Below are 22,076 nucleotides of genomic sequence, written 5' to 3'. Positions count from 1 at the left end.
AACAACACTGTCCTGTTAAATCAGAGTCACATGATCACGATAAATATTACAAATATATTTTTTTATAAACATTTTAATGTGTTATTTTTATACAGTTAAATCAACAGGCGACATGTAACAACAGTAAAAATCCAGACTACGTTAAAAAAATTACATTTTCCTTTCTCCTCCTCTCATTGGATCCATTACGACATTATTTCTACAGTTATCAGTACGTGTTTATTAGATAAACGATTAACAACACCTGCCTCGTCACCGTCATCGCGTCTATTATTATAATACAGTACGTCTTTAATCACTACAAAAGACACAGATTTGTTTTCTCCTCACTGATCCCCCCAAAAACTACAGGTACAGTACAGTTTTAATATCAGCAAACCAAACAACAAAGTCTCAGAGACACCTGAATGAAAAGCACCAGAGGACGAGCAGAGATCTGCGCTCTTTAAAATAAAAGATGTCGTGTGTGCACAGAGATGGTCGAGTGGTTCAGTTTTGTTGGGTTCTGGTTTGAGTCCCTGGTTAGTGCTTCGTCTAAAAAGTACAAAACAAAAGAAGTGAAGCTTGTTGTGACACGGTGGCTGAATTTTGTGGACGTGTGAGTTTTTAGACGACGTTAAAGCTGCGCTGACAAAATATAAAGAATATTCTGTGAACTAACAGAAACACACAGTCGGGCTGCAGGCCGAGACAAAAGCATCTCATTCACATTCACTGGGACGGCCACGGTTCAGTCAGATCGGCCAGAGTACCTTCAGCTGTGATCACTCCACACACAGGTGAGTCATCAGACTGATTAGGTCGTCCTAAAGAAAGTTCTCACCATGACCATCAGGGGGCTCTATACTCTACTTAGATGAAGACAATTTCAGTTTAAATATGCAATATGTGCTCATGAATGAATGTCCAGAACAGAATCTGAACTAAAATAAACACTTTAATGTGGATTTTGGACATTCCCTTCAATAATCCTGCTGGTGTTGATTCCACGTTCTTCACATGAAACATCGCACTATATTAGTGCTTTTACATGAAATGAACGAGTTTTTCAAGAGTGCAGCCTGCAGGAAATGAAGTGTGTCAGACTGGGGCAGATCTTAACACGGATACAAATCCCTCCAAAAGGAAAGAACGAGGAATCCTCCAGGTTTTAAGAACAGCAGGCTTCAGTGAATGTCAGACCGGCTGATGCTGAGAACTAACTGCAAACTGTCACACATGTTAAAATACGGCTCGAGCAGTCAAATTCATGAATTCAACGTTGTCCAACAGGTTTGATTTCTTTTTAAGGGTTAAGTTACAAAACGGTGGTTGATTATGAGATTAAAGCACAACACAGGTTACTGTTAGTTACAGTCAGGAAGGGAAATAAGTGGGCTGTAAGTCATATTTTAAATATTTCTGGTTCACATCATATCCGATACTTAATTTGGTTCATGTCGGGTAACACAGACTGATCTGTACTTGAAGCGTGATCAGGATCGTCTCAGGGTTCATGTGCATTTTGTAAATCAGATTCCAGGTTTTTTAAAGTCACATAAAAGATGTTGTCCCACATTCAAGTCAAAAGATAAGAGAGGATGTTACAAACTGACCGGAGAACACACAGTAAGCTTTTCTAATCCAAAAAAGGAAGATGTTAAAGGATGTTTGTTTGTCGGAGGATCCTCTCTTATCTCATGTTTCAGAGGAAAGTTTTGGGCGTCATTTTTTTCCAGAGATATCTCAAGATCAAGATCAGGTTTGGTTTCAACTCAAATTCACCTAAAGCTTCTATAACTGATACGCATCACGTTCTCCATTAACTGTGGCTGTGAGGTGACTTTAATATGAAATATTAAATTTTAACTTACTGCAGAAAAACTGGGCTGAAAGGTCTGTTTGAGTCACGAGGAAAAGGGGAAAAGAGGAGGTGGAATATTGTTTAAAAAAAAAAAAAAAGAAAGGCAGGATGGCTTCAGACGCTCCACTTAATGTCCCAGAACAGAGGAGCTGCTTTCTCTGTGGCCGTGCCCGTGACCTCCATGACGTCCACGACCGCCTCGTGCTGGTGAGGAAGTGAGGTCATTGGGTCTTCTTCCACTGAATGGGCTAGAGGTGGGAGACACACAGAAAAGTCAAGGATCGCGGCCTTCACTGTCAGCGAGAGCGAGTTTTATTAAAGACAAAAAGCTGCTTTTTTTAGGCCGAGTCCACACGTACACACGTATTTCTAAAAACACATTTTTTCCTCCTCTCGTTTCAAAAAAATCCCGTCCACACAAACGGTATTTTAAAATTAATCTCTGTCCTCCTAGATCGACAATGTCAAACAAGCCAAAAAAAACCTTCCTGTCGACACATAAACACTGAAAACAGCGTTTCTGAATATCTTGATGTTAAAAAGCTCCATTTTCAATGACCTGAAACTCTGTTACGTGTGTACAAAAGGCCAAAACCCACAGAACAAGCTTTGTTTTGTTCGTGAGTACAGGGCCGTAGTTAACGCACTTACTCGTCATGCAGGTGATCAGAGGCTCCTCCCACTGGCCGCCTGGCTGGCACTTGATCACAGGATTCAGTTTCTGCACGAAGCCGTCCTCACAGTAGTACCGGACCTTAGTGTTCGTCTCATAGCGCATCCGCTTCTTCCCAAACACCTTAGCGTAGGGCACCTTGGGGGGCTGGCCGCAGGACGCTGTTAGACGGAGGAAAACATGGAGAGACGTGAAGTTTCGTCCTGAGTAAAGTTAAGCGGTGCATTTCAGGTGAACTGAACTCACAGATGCCCTTCTTGCAGGTGTAGGACAGGTGGTAGTTGCACGGCACGTCGCTCCAGTGGCCGCCGTCGTGCCACACCATCACCGCGCAGTCCTCGCCGGACAGGAAGTAGCTGTCGGGCTGACCCGTGTACCAGTTCTCATAGAGCTGACGGCGAGAGACAATCATAGGATGCATTTCAACGAGGCTTGAATCTCTTCTGGGATAGAAAACTTAAAATCTAACTTGAAGGTGAACTGTAAGCGGCAGGTCAACACATATAAAGTCTCACCAGCGGGTTCCCGTCCGACCAGCGGAAGTCTCCCTCGATGGTTCTGTCATTCAGTCCGATCCACTGATATTCTCTGTATTTGTCTGGAAATTAAAATGTATGAGGGGAGAAAATAAGAGAGAGGTCACTGTGTTGCAGTCGGTTACAAGGAACTTTCACTGTTTTGTTGAATCTGTGGACAAAATGTCATAAAGATCTTGATCTGTGTTTTGAAAGCGACTAAAAGAAAAAACTGTTCTTCCTTTTTCTAAAAACAGCTGTTTGCAGGATGTGCAGGTGACCACATTAAGACCAGGATTAAAAAACTAAGATCAAATATTTGAGACCAGCTGAGCTTTTATAAACTGAGATTACTGTAAAATACTTCTTTTAAAAAAACCTCTTTAAACTAAATATTCTAGTAATTTGTTGTAGTTGTTGTCGACACTGGATGTTTGACACTGGAGAGAGCTGATAAAGATCCTGATTATGTAAAGACGACTCCTCTTTCTCACCTAACCTATCAGTAACCGTCTATAGGCTCCATGACAACTGCCCTCAGCGTAAAAAACAGCCTGCAGAGGAATGTCAGATAACCATCTCATCGCCTCGCTGCCAGACGAAACACCAACACATACTTCAAAACCGTGACTTTTTCTAGGAACAAAAAACAGATTCAATGAGAGGGAGGACGTGAAGAGAGGTCGTTGTTGTGACTCGTCTGGACGTTTCTCTTAAAACAAACTCGTCGCTTTGGGTTCTTCAAGAGTCTGAATTGGAGGAATGTTAAGAGGAAAGATGTCAAGTTTGATATCTGCTGCAGGAAATGTGCTCGTCTCCAAACATCTGAGAGAAGATGGCGCCTGGTGAGCAGCAGCCGCCTGTTCACATCGTTTATGAATTATATAAAGACGTGGACGAAGCATCCGAGTCTGAAAAGTGAAGCCAGTGTGACTTGAAGCTGCAGTATTTCATTGCATTTCTGCAGCACAGATCACAAAATCCAAAGTGCTGAGCACATTCACTCACTAACGAGCTAATTCGTGTTTCCTGGGCTCCATGAAATCACATCTCACTCATGAAATCAGATAATTTTTGGCCTCCAGATCGTTGATTTGAAATGAGTGGCGTTCTTCAGGGGGTTTCATGTCGTACCGTTGATGTAGTCCTGCTCCTCGGGGGTCATGACGGAGAGAAGATGTCCTCCACACATGCGACAGTGCTGCTCGGCCGCCTCCCAGCTCTGCCTCTTGGTGAAGTGACGATAGCAGAAGCCCTGAAACTTCTCCCAGCCGGGCTCACAGGCCTCCAGGTCTGAACGGGTCGGAGACGCGATGAACCAGAGAGGAAAGGAAATGTTAATTATTTAAAGTCTTTTAGTGTTTGTGTTTCTGTGTTTATCAGAGAGTTTTCTACCTGTCTGGCACAAGTCTCCTCCGTAACCGGGCAAACACAGACACCTCACAGATTCACCGTCGACACAAGTGCCTCCGTTCAGACAAGTATTCTCCAGGCAGGAGTCTGCACACGTGGAGAAGGTTGAACAGTTTATATATGTCGCAGCATCTCAGATATTCATACAGTAATACAATTTTATAGGAACACTGTGCAAAGATAAGCCAATAACCAATTTTGTAACATTTATATATCAGGTACAAAGTTTTGTTTTCATGCCAAAAGCATTTTTTAACTAAATTAATTGTATTTTTTTGAGTCCTGAAGCAACAAAAAACTAATTCAGATGTCTTCAAAACATCAAAAACACTCAACTGACTGATTTATAACCATATTTTAGTATCTAGATGTCAAATGTCAAATGAATTTGCCTTAAACTTCATCCTACCGACTTTTATCATATCTGACAGTAAATGTATTCTTTCCACTGTGTCAATAATTCCTTTCTAATGACTTCATATCAGTATCTTCTGTCTCTGTTTTAATTTGTGCTTTTAAAAATATAACATTTTTGGAGTCAAAAGCACCAAATTCCACCTAAGTTTCTGTGGTTGACCCTGACTGGTTTCATTTTTTAAATATAACACTAATAATGTTGACTTGAAATGACGGAAAACTAAATGATCCCAGTATCAGACGATGGTAGATAAACTTTTAAGCACTAACGTTGATTGTAGTTGTGGGATAAAAGCTGCAATCTGTATGACAGAAAAGTTAATACTTTTATTTAGAGTATGCAAACCAACAACTGCCCTGATATGATAATAATCTGTGTCACATCACATTAATAACAAAATGTTTTGAGAAGAAAGAAAATGTTGCCTGTATGTTAAATTTGTTGGTAAGATGGAGGTTACAGAAAAACACCAGCAGAGGGCGCCGTTACATCAGAGAGGAGACAAACTGCTGAGTCACGACTTCTTCCAGTGTCAATGTTTTTATGTTTTTTGCAGTGTAATAATGTGAGGAAACAAATAATAAAGTAATAACTTATAAAAAATTGTGTAATTTATAGAATTATACAGTAAATGTGGACGTTCAAACAGCCTGCAGTGACAAATGAAGAAAGGACAAACACATTTCATTCTTTTAGGACAAAGTGAACATAATAAATGTATTAAAGTACTTTTTATTAGAGCTGTTTATGTCAAGCGTTGTTTTAAACTCAAACTTGAGAAAAAGTAAAGATATCGTGTTAAAATATGAATAAGTAAAAGTGAAAGTCACCCATATGAATAACACTCGAGTAAAAGTCTTAGAGTATCTGATATCAAACGTACTAAAGTATCAAAAGTACAAGTAAAAGTATAAATAAATACATTTACATGTGTGTATATACTGTTTACTGCGGGTCGACCGATTATCAGATCTGATTTTCAGTATTTTCCTGATTATTGGAATCAGAGTTTGTTTCTATCTGATTGTCAATAAAATAAATAAATGCAGTAAAAAGTACGATAAGAGGAAATAAGTGTACAGCAGCAGAAATCATCATCAGCTACTACAACTACAACATTAAAAATATATAAAGAGTTGGAGAGACAGCTCAACTTTTTCACTTTTAGATTTTTAGGATTTAGATAAATGTTGTGTCACATTTCTTTAGACAGAAACCAAGAAAACATTTTTAGTTGTTGTGATTTAAGACGTTTTGTTTTCGGGCTTCTTGGACTAAAGAACAGCAGTGGTCATATTTTAAACCATCTAAGAAGGAGGACAACTAAACCCGTCTTATGTAACACAGTCAGGAGCTTTCTGTGTGTTGCTCTCGGAGGATTAATTAAATATGGGAAGCTAATCTCTCTGTTTTGTGCCGAGTCAGCTTGAGGCACTAAATTGCAGCGTCCGATAAATCTCTGTCCTGATTGGGCAGTTTTTGGAGACGGGCCTTCCCAAGTCAGCGATAAAGCAGCCTCACACCAGCTGCTGCTTCAGTGCTCATGACTCACAGGTACCTGACAGGCCTGCCTGTCTTACAGCAGACACTTTGGCGGCGGGCAGGGAGGCGGCCATGGCGGTCTGCTCCTCGTCGCCTCTCTGGACGGACTCTGGGAACGCGGTGGGAGCGGTGGCGGTCACATCGGCGCCGTGGGTCCCACTGGAGGTTTCCTCCTCGTCCGGACGCCATGTGCATATTTTAACTGAAGGCTCGTCGGTGCTGGTCTCCCCCTCGCTTCCCTCTGACCCGTGTTCTGATGACACAGTTCATGTTCACAGGTTATTTACACATGCAGACAACTTGATTTTAGATGAAAGAGCACTATTAAATATTTCATGTTGATAACGCCTCAACTGAGTGAACACCACAGGGATGTAAACTTAAATAATTTCAGTCCGTCTACAGTCGACATGAGTATTTAATCTGCTGCTCCGTCTTTATTATTTAGGATTTGAGCTGCAAACTTTTTAATATTTACAATATTAACGAGGTAATAATACAAACTTTTCTCCATGAGTGAATAAACCAGCTGCTCTCAGAGGAAAATAAGGTCCCAGAACACTGTGTGAAGCTAGAAAGGTGGCAGGGTCCGCCAGATATAAACAAAGTGAAACTCCTTTAAGGTCAGTTTATTTATTCAGTTTATTCAGCCATGAAAACAAAGAGAGTTTGTTTCTTTAGTTTGTTTCAGCCAATGAGGATCTTTCTCTGCTCATTAACATTTATTCACCAAAACTACAGACTGCTCCTTTAAGTTAGCTAAAGTTCGATAGCTTCAACGTGGTGGTCTCCTTTAAACTCACCACCGATGCTGCTGGTGCTGATCTCAGTCACGACCTCTTGCTCTTTAGAGACGTCATCAGACTCCTCGGTGACGGGAGGCTCGGCGCTGTACTCCCGGTCGGAGCGGGACTCCTGCGGCGCCGAGGACGAGGGTTCTGGTTCCCAGCCGGGTGTGAGGGTCAGATGAGGGATCAGTGTGATTTTTACCTCCGACTGAGGAGGCGTGTCAGTGCCGGCCTCGCCGTCAGCTCCCTCAGAGGAAGTGTGGTCTGTAGAAAGAGTAGTCAGCAGGAGTCCTTGTCTCACCTCTGGGCTTTCTCCAGACGATTCACCTGATCCCTCCCCGGCGTCTTGTTCCCTCCCCTCCGGTTCAACGTCTGTGATATTTTGGGTGGTGCTGAGGAAAACTTCAGGGCTTTCTCCCAATCCCTCCTGCTCCTGTTTGTCCTGGATGTCCTCCACAGGTCCGGCCTCAGATGAAGCATTGCTTTCGGGTATGAAGGTTATAATCTCCGGGGAGCTGGCTTCAACCTCCGCAGAGGGGGGAGACAGAGTCACAGATACAGGGGGTGTCAACAAAGTGACCGGATCACTGTTGAGGACACCGGAGTCGTCTGTGACCGTGAAGACCTCTGCTGTTGTTTCTGCAGGATGGATGTGTCCGCTGTGTTCTGGTTCTGCCTCCTCCTCTGAGGTGCCGTGGGGTTCCTCATCATCGTGATCAGCTGGGGTGGACGACTCCACAGTTACACCGAGGTGCTCTTGAGTCGGATCATGAGCTGTCAAAAGAAGATGATCTTGTTAAAAATATCCTTTTCAACAATAACTACAGCAGGATATAAAGACAAAGGTAGGAACAACAATGTAGGTCTTAGAAATACACAAAATGTTACCCGGCTCTGTCAGGCTCTGTTATTACCTGACTCAGACGTGGGGATCAGCTCGGAGGCAGCAGAGACGTCCGTACCAACGAAACTTTGAGTGACAGCCTCCTGTGTTTCCTCCTCACCCTCCTCTCCAGACTCTTCTTCTGTCGGATGGATCTCAGGCGTGCTGTTGTCAAAAGACGGCGACAGGGTGGTGGAGTGAACATCTGTGTCCTCGGTGTGGAGCGCAGTAGTCAGCGCTGACATCTCCACGGCGGCGCCGGCGCTGGCCTCTTCTGGCTGTCCTGAAACATCGTAAGAGGTGCTCGAGTAGACGAGCTCATCGGTTTCGGAGGCGTGCTCCAGGTGGACGTCGGGAGTGTGGTCCTCTTGTAAGACGGGAAGGTCGCCCTCCTGAGGAACATCTGGAGAGCTGCTGAGGAGCTCGTTGGAGTCAGGTCCAGATGTTGTGCACAGACACGGTGTATCCAGGCCGTCAGTCACAGAGGTATGATGCTCTGAAGTCTCTCCGCTCTCTGACGTTGTTGCGTCAGTTGTGGGTGAAGTCGCGTCTTCACCGACAGTTACTACAACAACAGCAGCACCAGAAGAAGCTGTTGGAGTTACGTGAGCCTCTTCATGTTCTGTGTGCGGGTTCTCTTCAGGTGCTGGCTGGTAGGACTCTGGGTAGCTGGCCTTCTCTATAACCTCCACGATGTCCTCTGTGGACTCAGACATGGACTCGGGACTCTGCTCAGACGTAGGAGTGACAGACGGATGAAGGTCTTCCGTCACCAGCGTCTCCTCATCGTAACCCGGTGTTGGGGACTGAGCCTCCGCAGGGCCCAGCTTCACAGGATTGGCTGTCTGGGCCTGTTGGACCTCTTCGCCCTCCTTTGCCGTCACCTCGCTCGGGCTGAACTCCTCCTCTGCAGGATTAGTTAAGAAAATGTCCTGGCCGATGTCCTCCGGCTCGGTGGCAAGAAAATCCTGAGGGGATTCTGTGTAAGGTCCATTATCGCCTGGAATAAAGAGCAGAATCAGAACATGACATTTTTAATATCCAGGGTTCTGATTGGACTTTCCAGCCCCGAGACGCCAACCACTGGCTCAGGATGTAGACAGGATCTCAGGTGAAGTCTTACTTTTGAAGCAGTAGACGTCATGTCGAGTGTGAGCCTCGGGGAAGCCCGTCTGGTTGCTGTAGCGATACACGGTTCTGACTCCAGGTTCCCCGCCTCCGCAGCGCTCTCTGGGGGTGACGATGGGGTAGCGCACGCTCCCGTCCGCCAGCCAACCCGGACTGCAGTGGTTCAGGCCGTCGTTCCAGGCGGCGTACAGCTGGGCGGTGGTGGACAGCTCGGCCCCGTGACTCAGACAGTAAGCCTTGGCCTCCCAGAAGGTGAAGCGCTGGGGGGCGGAGCCATGGAACACCTCACCTTTACAGGAAGAGACAGGTGTCAAGATTTGATGATGATGACTTTACCTTTTGTTTTCACATCAATCCCTGGTTCTGCTGTAGTGATTTTCATGTTTTATTAACCGTCCATAATGAGTCCAATGGGAGGGCAGTGCTAAAACTACATTACCCACAATTCAACAAGTTAAAGAGTGACATCACTTGAGGCATTTAATCAGATTACATGCAGCTTCCTCTGGAGCCACAAAAGGCTTCAGACCTGCAATTGAAATTGAATTATCACAATAATTACCTCAAAATGTCTTGAAAATTACCCAGATATTATTTTAATAACGACTTTCTGTGATTTTCCGACATCCAGTTAACAAATAGCTGTTGATTTCTTTAAACTGGTTTCTGCTTAACGTCAGCTGATCGTGCTCTTTTCATTTCAAACTAGTTTCTGTCCAACTCGCGCAGCTCAGAAAACTGAAGGACGTTTTTTAACCATTTACATTTTCATCAGTTTCTATTATTTTAGCAGGTCGTGCCAAAATTTATGTTGTATTTGTCGGTTAATAACAATTTAAGGTGGCTTTAGGGAGATTATTTTTATTTTTATAATTATGATCTGCTGACGGTTACAAAATGTACTTCAATTTACTGACATGCAGAAGTTGGACGGAAACAAGTTGGTTTCCTGGAAATATATTAATTATTTGTTAGAAAAGAGCAGCACATTATTATAAAACCATATCAAAGTCATGCTCAAACACTTTTAGGTAATAATTTTGGTAAAATTATGGTAATTTCAAATATTTTACCACCTACTTACCATGAAATTTGCAGACTTGTAAAACAAAGTCAGGATAATGTTTCTAAATGCTGTAATTTTAGTTGTAAATTTGAATTGTTCCTTTTTTCTCGTCTCACCCATAATACTCTCCACGTAGCAGTAGACGTCGTACAGCTCATCGGGCTCTAGCAGTCCGTAGTTCCTCACTCCTGGCAGCCCATCCATGTCCCCGAAACATCCCTCTCTGGGCATCTGGATGGGATATCTGTAGGGAAATATCACACAGCGCTGAAACACTGAGCACCTCTTCGTCCGTAACGGCAGCACTCCATCATACATCAACATCGCTCTTGTTTGAGAAAGGTTTGGTTTCACAGCCGATGAGTGCCTCTCAGCCACTCGACGCTGTGTTCTGATGTGCAGATGTAGAGAGCTGAGTGGTCCACTATCAGCCCTCCAGACTGGACGCCCCCTCAGCAGCGTGGACGGCGACGTGTCGGCCAGTTTTAGTGTTGTTGTGTTTGTTGATTTGGACTGAAGCCAAATGCACACTGTGAACACCTGAGTGCAGAAAATCATAAAAAACCAAATGCAGACTTTCGGAGCTGAGAGGACACTTGATCCAGAGCTGAGAGTCGGTGCTGTTTGAAACTGGACCGTGTTCTCTCAGGTGCTCACCTCACCGAGCGGTCTGAGAGCCAGCCGGCGTCACACTGCTCGTATCCGCTGTGGTAGGCGGCCAGGAGCTGCTCTGGAGTGGCGATCTGAGCCCCGATGTCCTCGCAGGCCTCTCTCGCCTGCTCGAAGGTGAAGGCGTAGCGGCTGGATGCATCACGGTAATGGAACACCACCCCTGTACAGAAAAGTCCAAACAACAGCTTCATCTAAGAACTCTGGGTCCTGCCGGGTTTTGTGTGATTATTCGGCAAAGCAGCATTGGAGGCAGGGTGGTACAGAGAGGTGTCAGGATGTTTTCATGAACATGTTGCACGAGTGTAAAGACATTTTCTGAGATTTTCCTAAATAAAATGTGACATTTATTACATTTTTATTAATATTTCAGGCTGCTCAAAGTGGAGGACACGTGCTGAAGGTTCCTCCAGATGTTAATAAGAATAATCAAATCCAGTCATTGTCTCCTCACCCACATGCTGATATAAAGTCAGGTGAAGCTTCATAGTCCACAAAACATTGGGAGGAGATGATGAATCCATAAATCTGCTTAGAAATCCTCAAAAAAGACGCTCCTCACATGTGCAGAACTTGCCTTAGAAAAATCATGTTTTTAAGTTTTCTTCAATATTAAAGTAATCCACTGATGGTTGTCTGTACATCCACAGGTTCACTGCTAACAGGAAGTGCTAACAGGAAGTGCTAACAGCTAATTCTGCAAAGTTTTAATTAAGTTTTGGAGTATTTTATTTATTTCTTGGTTGTTTTTTTCCGTTTTAAATCAAGTCTCCAGCTGCTTCAGTTGTTTAGCAGAATGATGCAACTCTGTTTTACTGTGAAGCTGTGTGACTTTACATCAGTTCAGTTCAGTTTTGACCCTCCAAGAGATAAAGTTGGGAACACCTCGAATGTTTTCAATTTGACTATATTACATATTTAATTACCAATAAATCTGATGCATCAGGACATTTCATTGCTGCCTGAGATGACATTTTGTGTTTTTTCTCTCCTGACACTGTTTTAGATCAAAAAGCTTTATTGTCATACAAACAGAGAAACAAACCACATCTCTGTCTATAAAACAGGACACTGAAAAGAGGACATGGACATAATTCTGACGCACCGTGACGTTCCTCACTGCGATCAATTAAATATTAGAAACCGTCACTTTTCATCTGATTAACCGCGTCAAACACACTGATTCCACCTCTAAACACAAACCATGTGGGTCCAATGTATCAGGACGAACGGTCAGAAGCATCATCTGACGTCTATATTTAACAGAGTCGTACTGAGAGAACGAGTCAGAGGCTGATATATCAGCTCACAAACGACTGTGGTCAGAGAATCCATAATCTATTACTCTGAGATGAGACCACCATCCATCACAGCTGCTGTGTGTGTGTGTGTGTGTGTGTGTGTGTGTGTGTGTGTGTGTGTGTGTGTGTGTGTGTGTGTGTGTGTGTGTGTGACAAAATAAAGGCACAGAAATACGAGAGACGCTTTCTTCTATTATCCAGAAGACACTTTGTTCGTCCTTGAGTCTTTTCATAACGTCCACTGAATCACTTTTCACCGACAAAGTCACGTTGACTCACACGTGGCTTTTCTGCCAGATACTGGCTTGATTTTGAGTTTTAGAGGAAAAACTAAACAAAAATATTCACTTTTGATTTATAAATTCATGCATGAAAATCCTAAAAATATGAGCTTGACATACAATATTCACAGTGTTTAATTCTGCTGTCCTCGTCTTGATTAAAGAGACTTTTGAGACGGTGAATGTTCAGAATAATCAGGTTTTTCTTTGAGTCTTTGTTGTTGTTTGATATTGTGCGTCTCTTCTTGTTGCTTTTATATTTTTATCTAAAAATATGAATCATGGCTTCAAAAAACAAAGTACATATTCTGTGTCTCTTGATTAACTGTCTGCATCCTTTATCCCTCTCACCTTTGACCTTGACGTGAGCCAGGTCGTCGGCGTCCTCCAGGCCCTGCTGCACCTCGCAGCGGTAGAAGCCGGTGTCGTTCTGCCTCAGGCCATCCAGCCGCAGGGTGAGGTCGGCAGGGGAGTAGGCGTAGTTGAGCAGCGAGGCCCGGTCTTTGTAGGCCTCGTTGACTCTCACCCTGTCGCCGCGGGCGACCAGGATCTCCGTCTCCGTGCCCTGGGTCAGAACGCTCCATTTGACCCGGGGGAGGGAGAGCACGGCGTGGCGGCCGTTGGTGGCGGGAGACGGCGGCGGGTGGGCCAGAGACACCAGGCAGGGTAACGTCAGAGAGCCGCCCAGCACGGCGCTCTCGGACTGGCTGTGGGGGATGGTCACCTGGAGAAGCTTCGAGTCATCTGAGGAGAGGCAAGCTTTAAAGTAACAGGTGACATTTTGAGAATTACGCTCATACTTGTTCGTTGTCGAGCGACGACTGATGCCATTCTCATGTCTGAGAGTTGAGTACAGAGCTGGAGACAGGAGACCGTTAGCCTAGCTTAGCATAAAGACTAGAAGCAGGGAGAAACAGCGAGCCTGGCACAAACAGTTGAAGTTGAAGATATTACAGCTGCCCGAAGCGAGAGGTCTCACTCGTTGTGAACTTTCCTTGTCAGCTCTGGAAAGAAAGACGATGTGTCTAATTCAGGATTTTATTGATTAAGACTTTTTAAAACAAGTTTAACATCTTCGTCGTCTGATCAGGTTTATGATCTGCTGCTTTTGACTGTTGCCTGTTTTTTCTGTTCGTTTGTGGCCACGGTCACTAGTTAACTGCCTATTTTTTGCTGTGTTTACCAGCATTTGAAAACCTGTGTATACCGGCTAATATTGGTGAAAAAGTGGCATAAATACCATGATGCATTGCAGGAGTTATAGTGACACTGCACCCTGACTTTGAGTAAACTTGAGGATTTCTCTGGTTTGAACACTGTTGGAAACATCTCTGATAATGTCAGACGACACCTGTGAGGACTTCAATCATTTCATCCATTCATTCCCTGAAATAAGCCTCTTTTTTTTTTGCTTTTCCAGATTTGTAGCAAACTCCTGCAGCCAGTTATCAGACGCACAGCTTGACATTTACTATTATATCCATGTTGGACTGGGCTACAGGCCAAAAAAAAGTTTTGTGTGCTGCCTCATAGCACAAAATGACAATATTTTAATGTCCTGGTTGTTAGCGAAGCTCAAAAGCAGCTCTGCAAAGTGGCTGCAGTTCCTCCCGGTCACCAGCAGAGGTCAGCTCTTTTGCTCACATGTTGTCATCTCATGAGCAGTTTGTGAGTTCTTGCTTTCATTGTGTTTCTGTTGACACGACTGAAGGAGAAGACATTCAGCTGTTTCCTCTCGGCCCATCAGCTGACCTTGTGAGTGCACATGTCGGCAAAAACAGTGACTGACAGGAAATGATTAAAGAGAGCGCCCCGCTGCCCTTAAAAGTCAGAGGTCATGTGTGATTTAATGGAGCGGGGACGTATAGAGAGGGGGCTCGTACCTGGCTCGTGGTGGGGGGTAGAGGACGCCGGCAGGACGAGCAGACAGATGGCACACAGCAGCACAGGTAGCAGCACATCCAGTCTGTGGGTGGAAGACAACGAGGGAGGGGGAGGGACGACAGGGTTGAACTTGAAGTGACAAGAAACTCTGGATGCACACATCGGATTAAAATCTAAACATTTTAAAGCACCTCAGCGGTTATTCGACCCCAACGTATGTTCAACTGTCTGAAACTTCCTCCACATCAACGATGCAACCTGAATTTAGATTTAAAGGTCATGATTTGATTTGACTTCAATGTTTTTTTTAGCACATACAGCTCAGATCAGGCATCACGTCTGGATCTGTGAAGATCAACAGACACAACTGACATTTATATTCTTCTTCAAAACAAACAACTTGACTTCATCCTGGTGGCTTTTTACAGCAATAAACAGCAACAGATAGAAATTCAGTTTGTTAAAAAAGTTTGGTTCCTCAAATCTTTTACAGAGTGAACCCTCTTTCCAAACAAATCAATAAAGGATCTCTGAAAAAGAAAATAAACCCGAACATCTGCGTTTTCCTTCAGCACCAGTCAGCTGGTCAGAGTTTTTGGGTTCTGGACTGTTGGTCGGACTAAGTAAAGAAAGTCGAACACGTCATTTTGGACTTTGATGAACATTTTTCACAACTTTTGACATTTAGGAGACTAAATGTGTGTGTGTGTGTGTGTGTGTGTGTGTGTGTGTGTGTGTGTATGTGTGTGTGTGCCTGCCTGTGTGTCCTTGGAGCTGTGGAGCTGCTGTGACTCAGACTTCAGGAGCTGCAGAGTGTGAGCTGAATTCTGATTCCCTGAAAACTCCCCGGAGGGTCGGACCGAAGCCCAAACACCAACTTAACTAGATTTACCATCATTACCACCTTTTATCCTCCGCTATGTTCACTTTCTTTTTCTTCTACCCTGTTCTTCTTTGTTGTATTGTGATCCTGTTTTTCTGCTCTGGGAGAACTTAAAGGGACAGTTCACCCCCAAAAATAAAAAAAATACATATTATTCCTCTTGTGCCGTTTCATCCATCTGGATTGTTTTGTTGTGGGTCACAGAGTTTTGTACATCAGCCACAGAGATGTCTGCCTAGTCTCTGATATAATGGAGCCGGACGTCACTCGGCCTGTGGTGCTCAAAAACTCAACAGCAATGTCTCTTTCCAGAAATCCTGACCCGGTTACTCAAGATAATCCACAGAGCTTGTTGTCAGCAGTTTCATGTAGGAACTATTTTCATCCTGGAGAAGGAAGCTTGCAGCTACTAACGAATGAGAGGCTAGCTAACTAAGCTAGCTGAGAGGACACCATCGATGTTTACATCCTGCGCTGTCATGAGCACGAGCCTCTTGTCCATGAAGACCTTCTTCTATGTGGCGATCCGGTCGGTGGGTGTTGTTTCACTGTGAAGCTCCAGAAATGTTTTGTGGACTACGAGACTTCACCTGACTTTCCATCAGCGTGGAGGGAGGAGATGATGACTGTATGTTTACTTCAGGTCCTGCTCGTCCTTGCATCATTCGACAAATGTGCATTTCTGTGGCAGAAGCAGGATGTGAATAAATGATGAGGGGCTCCTGCTGCAGACGCAGCGGAGCGTCGACCTGCAGGTCTAACACAGACTCAGTGTCGTGTGTTTCTGCCGCTGATGAAACTCTACTTGTCAGTTCATCCAGGCACAAACAAAAACAAACAGGAAAAACAGCTGGTGACCTCCGACACCTCACCGACACCTCGCTAACAAGGGCGAGACCTGTCAGCGCCTGGATCACCTGCAGGCCCGCATTAACAAGCAGCTCACCTGGAGGACATAAATCCAGACGCTTTAATCTTTTATACGAGGAGCCTGTGGAGAGCAGAGACGAAGAGCCTCCGCTGAGGACCGACGTGGAAAATCACAGACGCGACAATAACTGTGTGTCAATGAGTTCCTCACTTTGACTGAAAGGGGAATTAAACTTGAAATGACGAAAGGAAATTAGAGTTTGTTTTGTGCGTCTCAGCGGAGACAAATTTCTAATCAAAACAGGATTAATAAATAATCACTCAGCGGCGCTTTAATGCCTGAATTTGGCTCCGTCACTCCAAAATGAAAGCTGTAAAGACAGAAATGCCACTTGGGATCAAGAACAGAGCTGCAGACGGGTGGATGCACACATCCATGAGATGTAAATGTCCTTTATTCTATGAGAAATGAGTTGTTACAGTAGCTGTGAAAAAAGTGAGAACAAAGGAGACGGTCACCGGACGAACAAACTGTCAACCTGTCAGCTTCGGTTTCAGTTTCTCTCTACGTCAAATCAACCTAAGTCCTCCTGACAATCCTCCACCGATGTCTGACTATTCAGATCAGACAATCCCTTCATTTCAGACCGATCAACTATCTGTCTGACTCGCTCTCTTTCTAAGAAACAGAGACAGAGAGAGGGGAGAGAGGTTTTCCTGAGGGGGAGGCAGAGCCGGCAGAAGCAGCGTCCCAGGCAACATCACCAGTGCAAAGACAGGCATCACAAGTGGCTGAATAGTCAATGACTTCACCTTGAGGGAAAAAAGGCGGCGGGGGGCCAAGAGAGAGGATGTCTGACCGCTCAGTTTTGCCAGGGAAGGTCACTTGAGGCTGTCGGGGAGGAGGGAGGGGGTGAGGACGGGAGGAAGGGGGTGAACTACATTCTTAAAGGACCGCAGCAGCTTTGTGAGAGTTTGGCCCATTTGTCACTTTACCCAGTGTGACGAGAGAGAAACCCAGCGCAGCACACACTCAGTTCAGCAAACACCACGACGTGTCGTCACACCTCAACGACAAAGAACATCTTTCCAACATGACGAGCACCACGGGTCCATTTTTGAGTTTGCTCAGTTGGCATCAAAATTTAGATCAATAGGATTTGTCTGTTTCTTTTCAGCATGAGTTTTCGTGTCCATCTACACAAATCCTATCGATTAAATTTCATCAGTATTTTCAAGAGTTCTATTAACATGAAACCAAACTCACGATCTTTCCTGAACTTGAAAATATCTTTTCCCGACCTTAAGTCTAACCACAGACTGGATGTAAACGCTGGACTCATCCACTCCCACCAGTTCATTCAAAGAAGGAAATGTTGTTCAGGCAACGAAAGATACAATTTCATGGACTACAAAACTTCTGGACGACTGGATTGTCAGCATCGTTTTAGTTTATCATTGGTGATCTGTTTAATTCGGGGTACCGGCCAACAGTGAATACAGATCCCACACCTGAGAATGTGTATTGTGTAGCAGTGACTTCTGTGGCACTAAGACTTAAATGTGGATGAGCAGGAAGCATGTCCACTGATGATGCTATCGTCCTTCATCTTTAAAAACTCAACTGAGATCCTTTTTCAGTTCATCTCATTGTTGATGATTGATAAAGATTGTTGGCTGGGTTGGATGAATGTTTTTTGGCTTCTGGAGGTGGAATGACAGAAAACCTTCAGAACCACTGGCTTAATAACACCAGTACAGATCTGCTGCGTCTCCTGCTACACACATAAAACACAAGTGAAACAGAAGCTGGACGCTGTAAACAGCTGTAGTCATCGAAACTGAAGCGTATGTAGTCTGTCAAAAGCAAACGAGGCTGAAAAACACTGACTTGTATGAGTTTCAAGGTGACTATCTCTGTTTTATGTCTCTTAACTTATTTTGTAAACAGAAAGCAAAGTTCAAAATCAGTCAGCTAACTTCTCAGTTCTAGCTTTCTGTTCTCCAGCGATGGGAAGGTACAAATACTTAATTCCTCTTCTTAAGTATATTTTTCGGGTATCTTGACTTTACTTGAGTATTTCTTTGACTTTCCCTCTCTACATCTGAACACAAATATCTGAACTTTCTCCTCCTGGCGTCATCGCACGCCGCCTTCCCAACATCACCAGACTGATGTCGACCTATCAGAGCACATCACGCACGGCAGACGCAGCGAGACGCAGCGAGACGAAACAAAGACGTAAAAGACGTGAACAGACAGAGAGGGAGGCTGATGGGGAGAAAAGGCGTGTTAGTGTCTCGTATCTGCAGAGAGTTTCTTATTTTCTCTCTTTGTTGCTGCTCGGGACGCTTTACCAACCCAACATGTGGCTATTTGACGTCCTGGGAATGAGACTCAACAATCAACTATCTTTGTGGTGCGTTCAGGAACAGCTGGGACAAATCCTACTGACTCTACCTTTAACTTTAATAGTCTTTGAATTATAATAATATGACGTGAGCTTCAGTTAGCTTTGACCACAAATGTCCTTCAGAGGGAGACTTTTTACTCTGATACTCTGAGTACATGTCAGAGCCTGTACTCTATTACTTTTACTGCAGTAAAGAAGCTGTATCAGTACTTCTACTTTCCTTCTGTACTTCTAAAGGTTGTGAACATTAATTTGTGAATAAAATACGGTGGCTGCAGGTCTGACTGAATCTTTAAAGGGATTCAAAAGGATTCAGAGTTGATGAGCAGATGTGCAGGAACTAGCGGCCTGTTCTTCGTCCTCTCTGAGTCTTTCACACAGAACCACAAAGCCAAACACAGCCTCCCTCCGCCCGTCATTCAGATCTGAGAATAGGGAGCAGAACCGCTCGCTGAGCCATCGTTAGCCCAACCTGACGCCACCACTTCCCCCTGCGCTGCACCCCCTCCGCTTTCTCACGGCAAGGACCACCGCCACTAACCCTTTTGCCCCCTCGGCAAGCTCCTCCATCACGCCGGCCCACCAGTCCCACATCGCGCCACCTCGAATGACTCGCTCTGCCCATCTCCAGGGGCAACCCGAACCCCCCTGACAGACACAATCTGACAGGAAGCAAGGAGCAGCCGGGGAGGGCTGGAAGCAAACGGAGACCTCTCAGAGAAAAGAGTGGCGGTCAGAGAGGAAGAAAGAAAACTCCGTCCGGCGTGACTGAGCGGCTGAGAGAGACGTCAAGTTCACAGGAATGATTTGGAAACGGCCTCGAGCGGCAGCCATGTCTGATTAGCTGTTAGCCGCTGACTGCGTGTGTCACCGGAGGGCGAAACTTTTAAAAGAAGTGACAAAAGACATAAGCTGCAAGACTCTGTAGTTAAACTGTGTGTGTGTGTGTGTGTGTGTGTGTGTGTGTGTGTGTGTGTGTGTGTGTGTGTGTGTGTGTGTGTGTGTGTGTGTGGTGACGTCTGCGTGCTACAAGCAGATTAGGAGGAAACTGCTGTGAGTTTTATGCCTCAGACTGGGCGACAGAAACAAACAACAGGAGGCTCAGCTCTGGTCTGTCTGCACTCGTTGTTTAGTTCGAGACACATTTCAGAGCGGGAAAACTTCCCGATGATACAGTTACAGAAAATAAACTGTGCAGCAACAACAGCGACCTGCACGACCCGCTGAGAGACCAATGAAACAGTTTACAGGAAGACTCCCTTTATTATTTATTTCTTTCACGAGTCGAGACAGAAGTTATTGATCTGCTTTATTCCAGGACTATAAAAACAAAACCCTGAACTAGAAGCGTTGGCTTTATTTGGTATCATCATCATAGAAAGGTGACACACACCATCCGCTTTAAAGGTGCGATTTGTAAGGTTTTTTGTCTCATTCCCAATTTGTCATAAACATACGCTTTGGGATCGTAGGACGGGTCGGCCAACATCTAAAAGTGTCAGTTTGTGTCGAGTTGGTACCTTAATGAGGCGCTGATCACTGACAGCAGACTAGAAAATGATAAGTGTTGCACACTCTGGCCTCATATGCAGATTTATCTTTGATTAGATAATGTCAAGATCAAGACTCTCCCTCCCCAGATGTATCTCAAGAGTAAAATGTCTTCCCATGTATTCGAAGTGGGACACAGTTTATCAGTGGTGAACTAAGATACGACATTTTCGTCCCCAAGAACAAAAGTCTGTTTGCGTACAGCTACGATCAACGTAGAAACAACATGTACCTGACAGTCGCAGTCCAAGAAACATTAAAATAGACAAAAACAACTGGAGTAAGTCTTTAGAAAATGTGGAAGTGATCAGGATCTGTTGTCCTTTTGAATTGATTATACATTTCTAATTTAAATGAGCTGACTGCACTAAAGTGACGGCTGAATAGTTTTGAATGTTTTCATTTAAGAACTCAAAAACTGGTTATTTCTTTCAACATATAACACGACCGGGTTAATACTACACAATACTGTGTTTGATGTAAAATCAGTCGGCTACATGAGGAGCTGAAAGTACAGATAAAGTAAAATTAAGTTACTGAATTTGAAATGAAATAACACAAAATAATGACTTCATTTAAATTGCCGTCTGTCGCTGTTCAACAACTGGCAACGAAATGTAGCTCAGACTGAAGCGACTACACGGTTAAAATGTGATATCAGTTTGTGTAAAATGTCGACAAACTACTTGTATTTTTATTAAATACATTTTCTCACACCAGTATTTTGTGTTTTATTTGAATATCTGTTGTTGTATTAATACTCTGATGTATTTGTGCTCGTCTCTGATCGTCGATTCAGACATTTTGAATCGCTCTTAACAGCGATTAATCGATTAATCATTAATCATTAACACCTCTAGTTGGCCTACATCTGTTATTGGTAAACAACAACTTTAAGGTACTTGTACTTACTTCAATATTCACATTCCCAGCTCTACTCCACGAGCTACATGTCAGAGTGAATATGTCATTTTTTTAACATTTATTTCACAGCTATAGATTCTGGTTACTGCGACAATAAGACTAAAAATATGATCCAACAGTTTATTAAACAGTTCAAATGGCTCCAACTCGACCAGCCACAACATCAGCAGTCAAAACATAATATAATAATAAAATAATGTAATAATAAAACACTTTCTGCATAATTAGCACAAGTTCAGCCTCCTGATGAGACTTCAGGACTTTCTCTGACATGTTGGTTGAACTACTTCACCGACTTCTTCTCACTGCACACTGACACAACAACACACTGTCACCTGTACGTCTCAGTACGTCTCAGTAACATCACGCATTTTTGTTAATGGAAACAGATGCATCACGCACAATAAAGACAAAGTGAGCGTGAAAACACGAGCTGAGGAACAACACATGATGCACTTACTTCATTTTCTTCAGGCTCAACTGTCGCTCAGGATCAGAAGTTGTTCCTGCAGAGCCTCCAGACAGACAGACAGGCAGGCAGACAGGCAGACAGACAGGCAGGCAGACAGACAGACAGACAGGCGGACAGGCAGGCAGACAGGTGCAGGTCGATCTTTGTCTGTTTCCGACCAGAAAGTCCTTCAGCAGCCTCTCAGAGCTGAAGCGACCGACCGCTTCCAGGAGGCAGAGACAGAGACAGAGGCTTTGACCGCCAAGAGGAGAGGAGGTGAAGAGAGGAGGAATTAGGATGAGGGCAGAGTTAAAGCACCAACACCTCCTCCTCCTCCTCCTCCTCCAACACCTCCTCCTCCTCCTCCTCCCCCTGACTGGGAAATCATAATCCCTGCTGAGGGAGGAGGACGGACTGAGGTGAGCAAATGAGAAAAGAGTGTTTATTAATTATATCCTGTCACTAAATGAGGAGCTAAAGATGCTAAACTAGTACACTTTAATATCATGAGGTGTGTGTGTGTGTGTGTGTGTGTGTGTGTGTGTGTGCATCGACCTTGAGGTGTCCTATCACAGGCAA

General features: G+C 44.2%; 1 protein-coding gene across 2 annotated transcripts; it reads right to left on the bottom strand.

Moving 5' to 3' along the window:
• Positions 1-55: 55 nt before the first annotated feature.
• On the bottom strand, positions 56-21,767 carry bcan (brevican). Of its 2 annotated transcripts, none has more exons than XM_084356758.1 (15): positions 21,507-21,767; positions 14,404-14,486; positions 12,872-13,279; positions 10,927-11,101; positions 10,386-10,513; positions 9,199-9,492; positions 8,107-9,075; positions 7,208-7,966; positions 6,421-6,657; positions 4,427-4,531; positions 4,166-4,324; positions 3,032-3,114; positions 2,763-2,907; positions 2,495-2,677; positions 56-2,091 (listed from the first exon to the last, which is right to left on the bottom strand). In XM_084356758.1, exons 1-15 carry the CDS (start codon positions 21,509-21,511, stop codon positions 1,958-1,960), a joined length of 3,867 nt encoding a protein of 1,288 aa, XP_084212884.1. In that variant the 5' UTR covers positions 21,512-21,767; the 3' UTR covers positions 56-1,957. The 2 variants fall into 2 exon arrangements, with proteins under 2 accessions (XP_084212884.1, XP_084212885.1); XM_084356759.1 differs by having other exon boundaries at positions 12,872-13,264.
• Between the last annotated feature and the right edge of the window lie 309 nt (positions 21,768-22,076).

The sequence above is a fragment of the Pagrus pagrus genome (assembly GCF_965226575.1).
Source record: "Pagrus pagrus genome assembly, chromosome: 7".
NCBI classification, from domain to species: domain Eukaryota; kingdom Metazoa; phylum Chordata; class Actinopteri; order Spariformes; family Sparidae; genus Pagrus; species Pagrus pagrus.
Note: the sequence above shows the minus strand (reverse complement) of the source record. Positions and strands in the feature narration are given on the sequence as shown.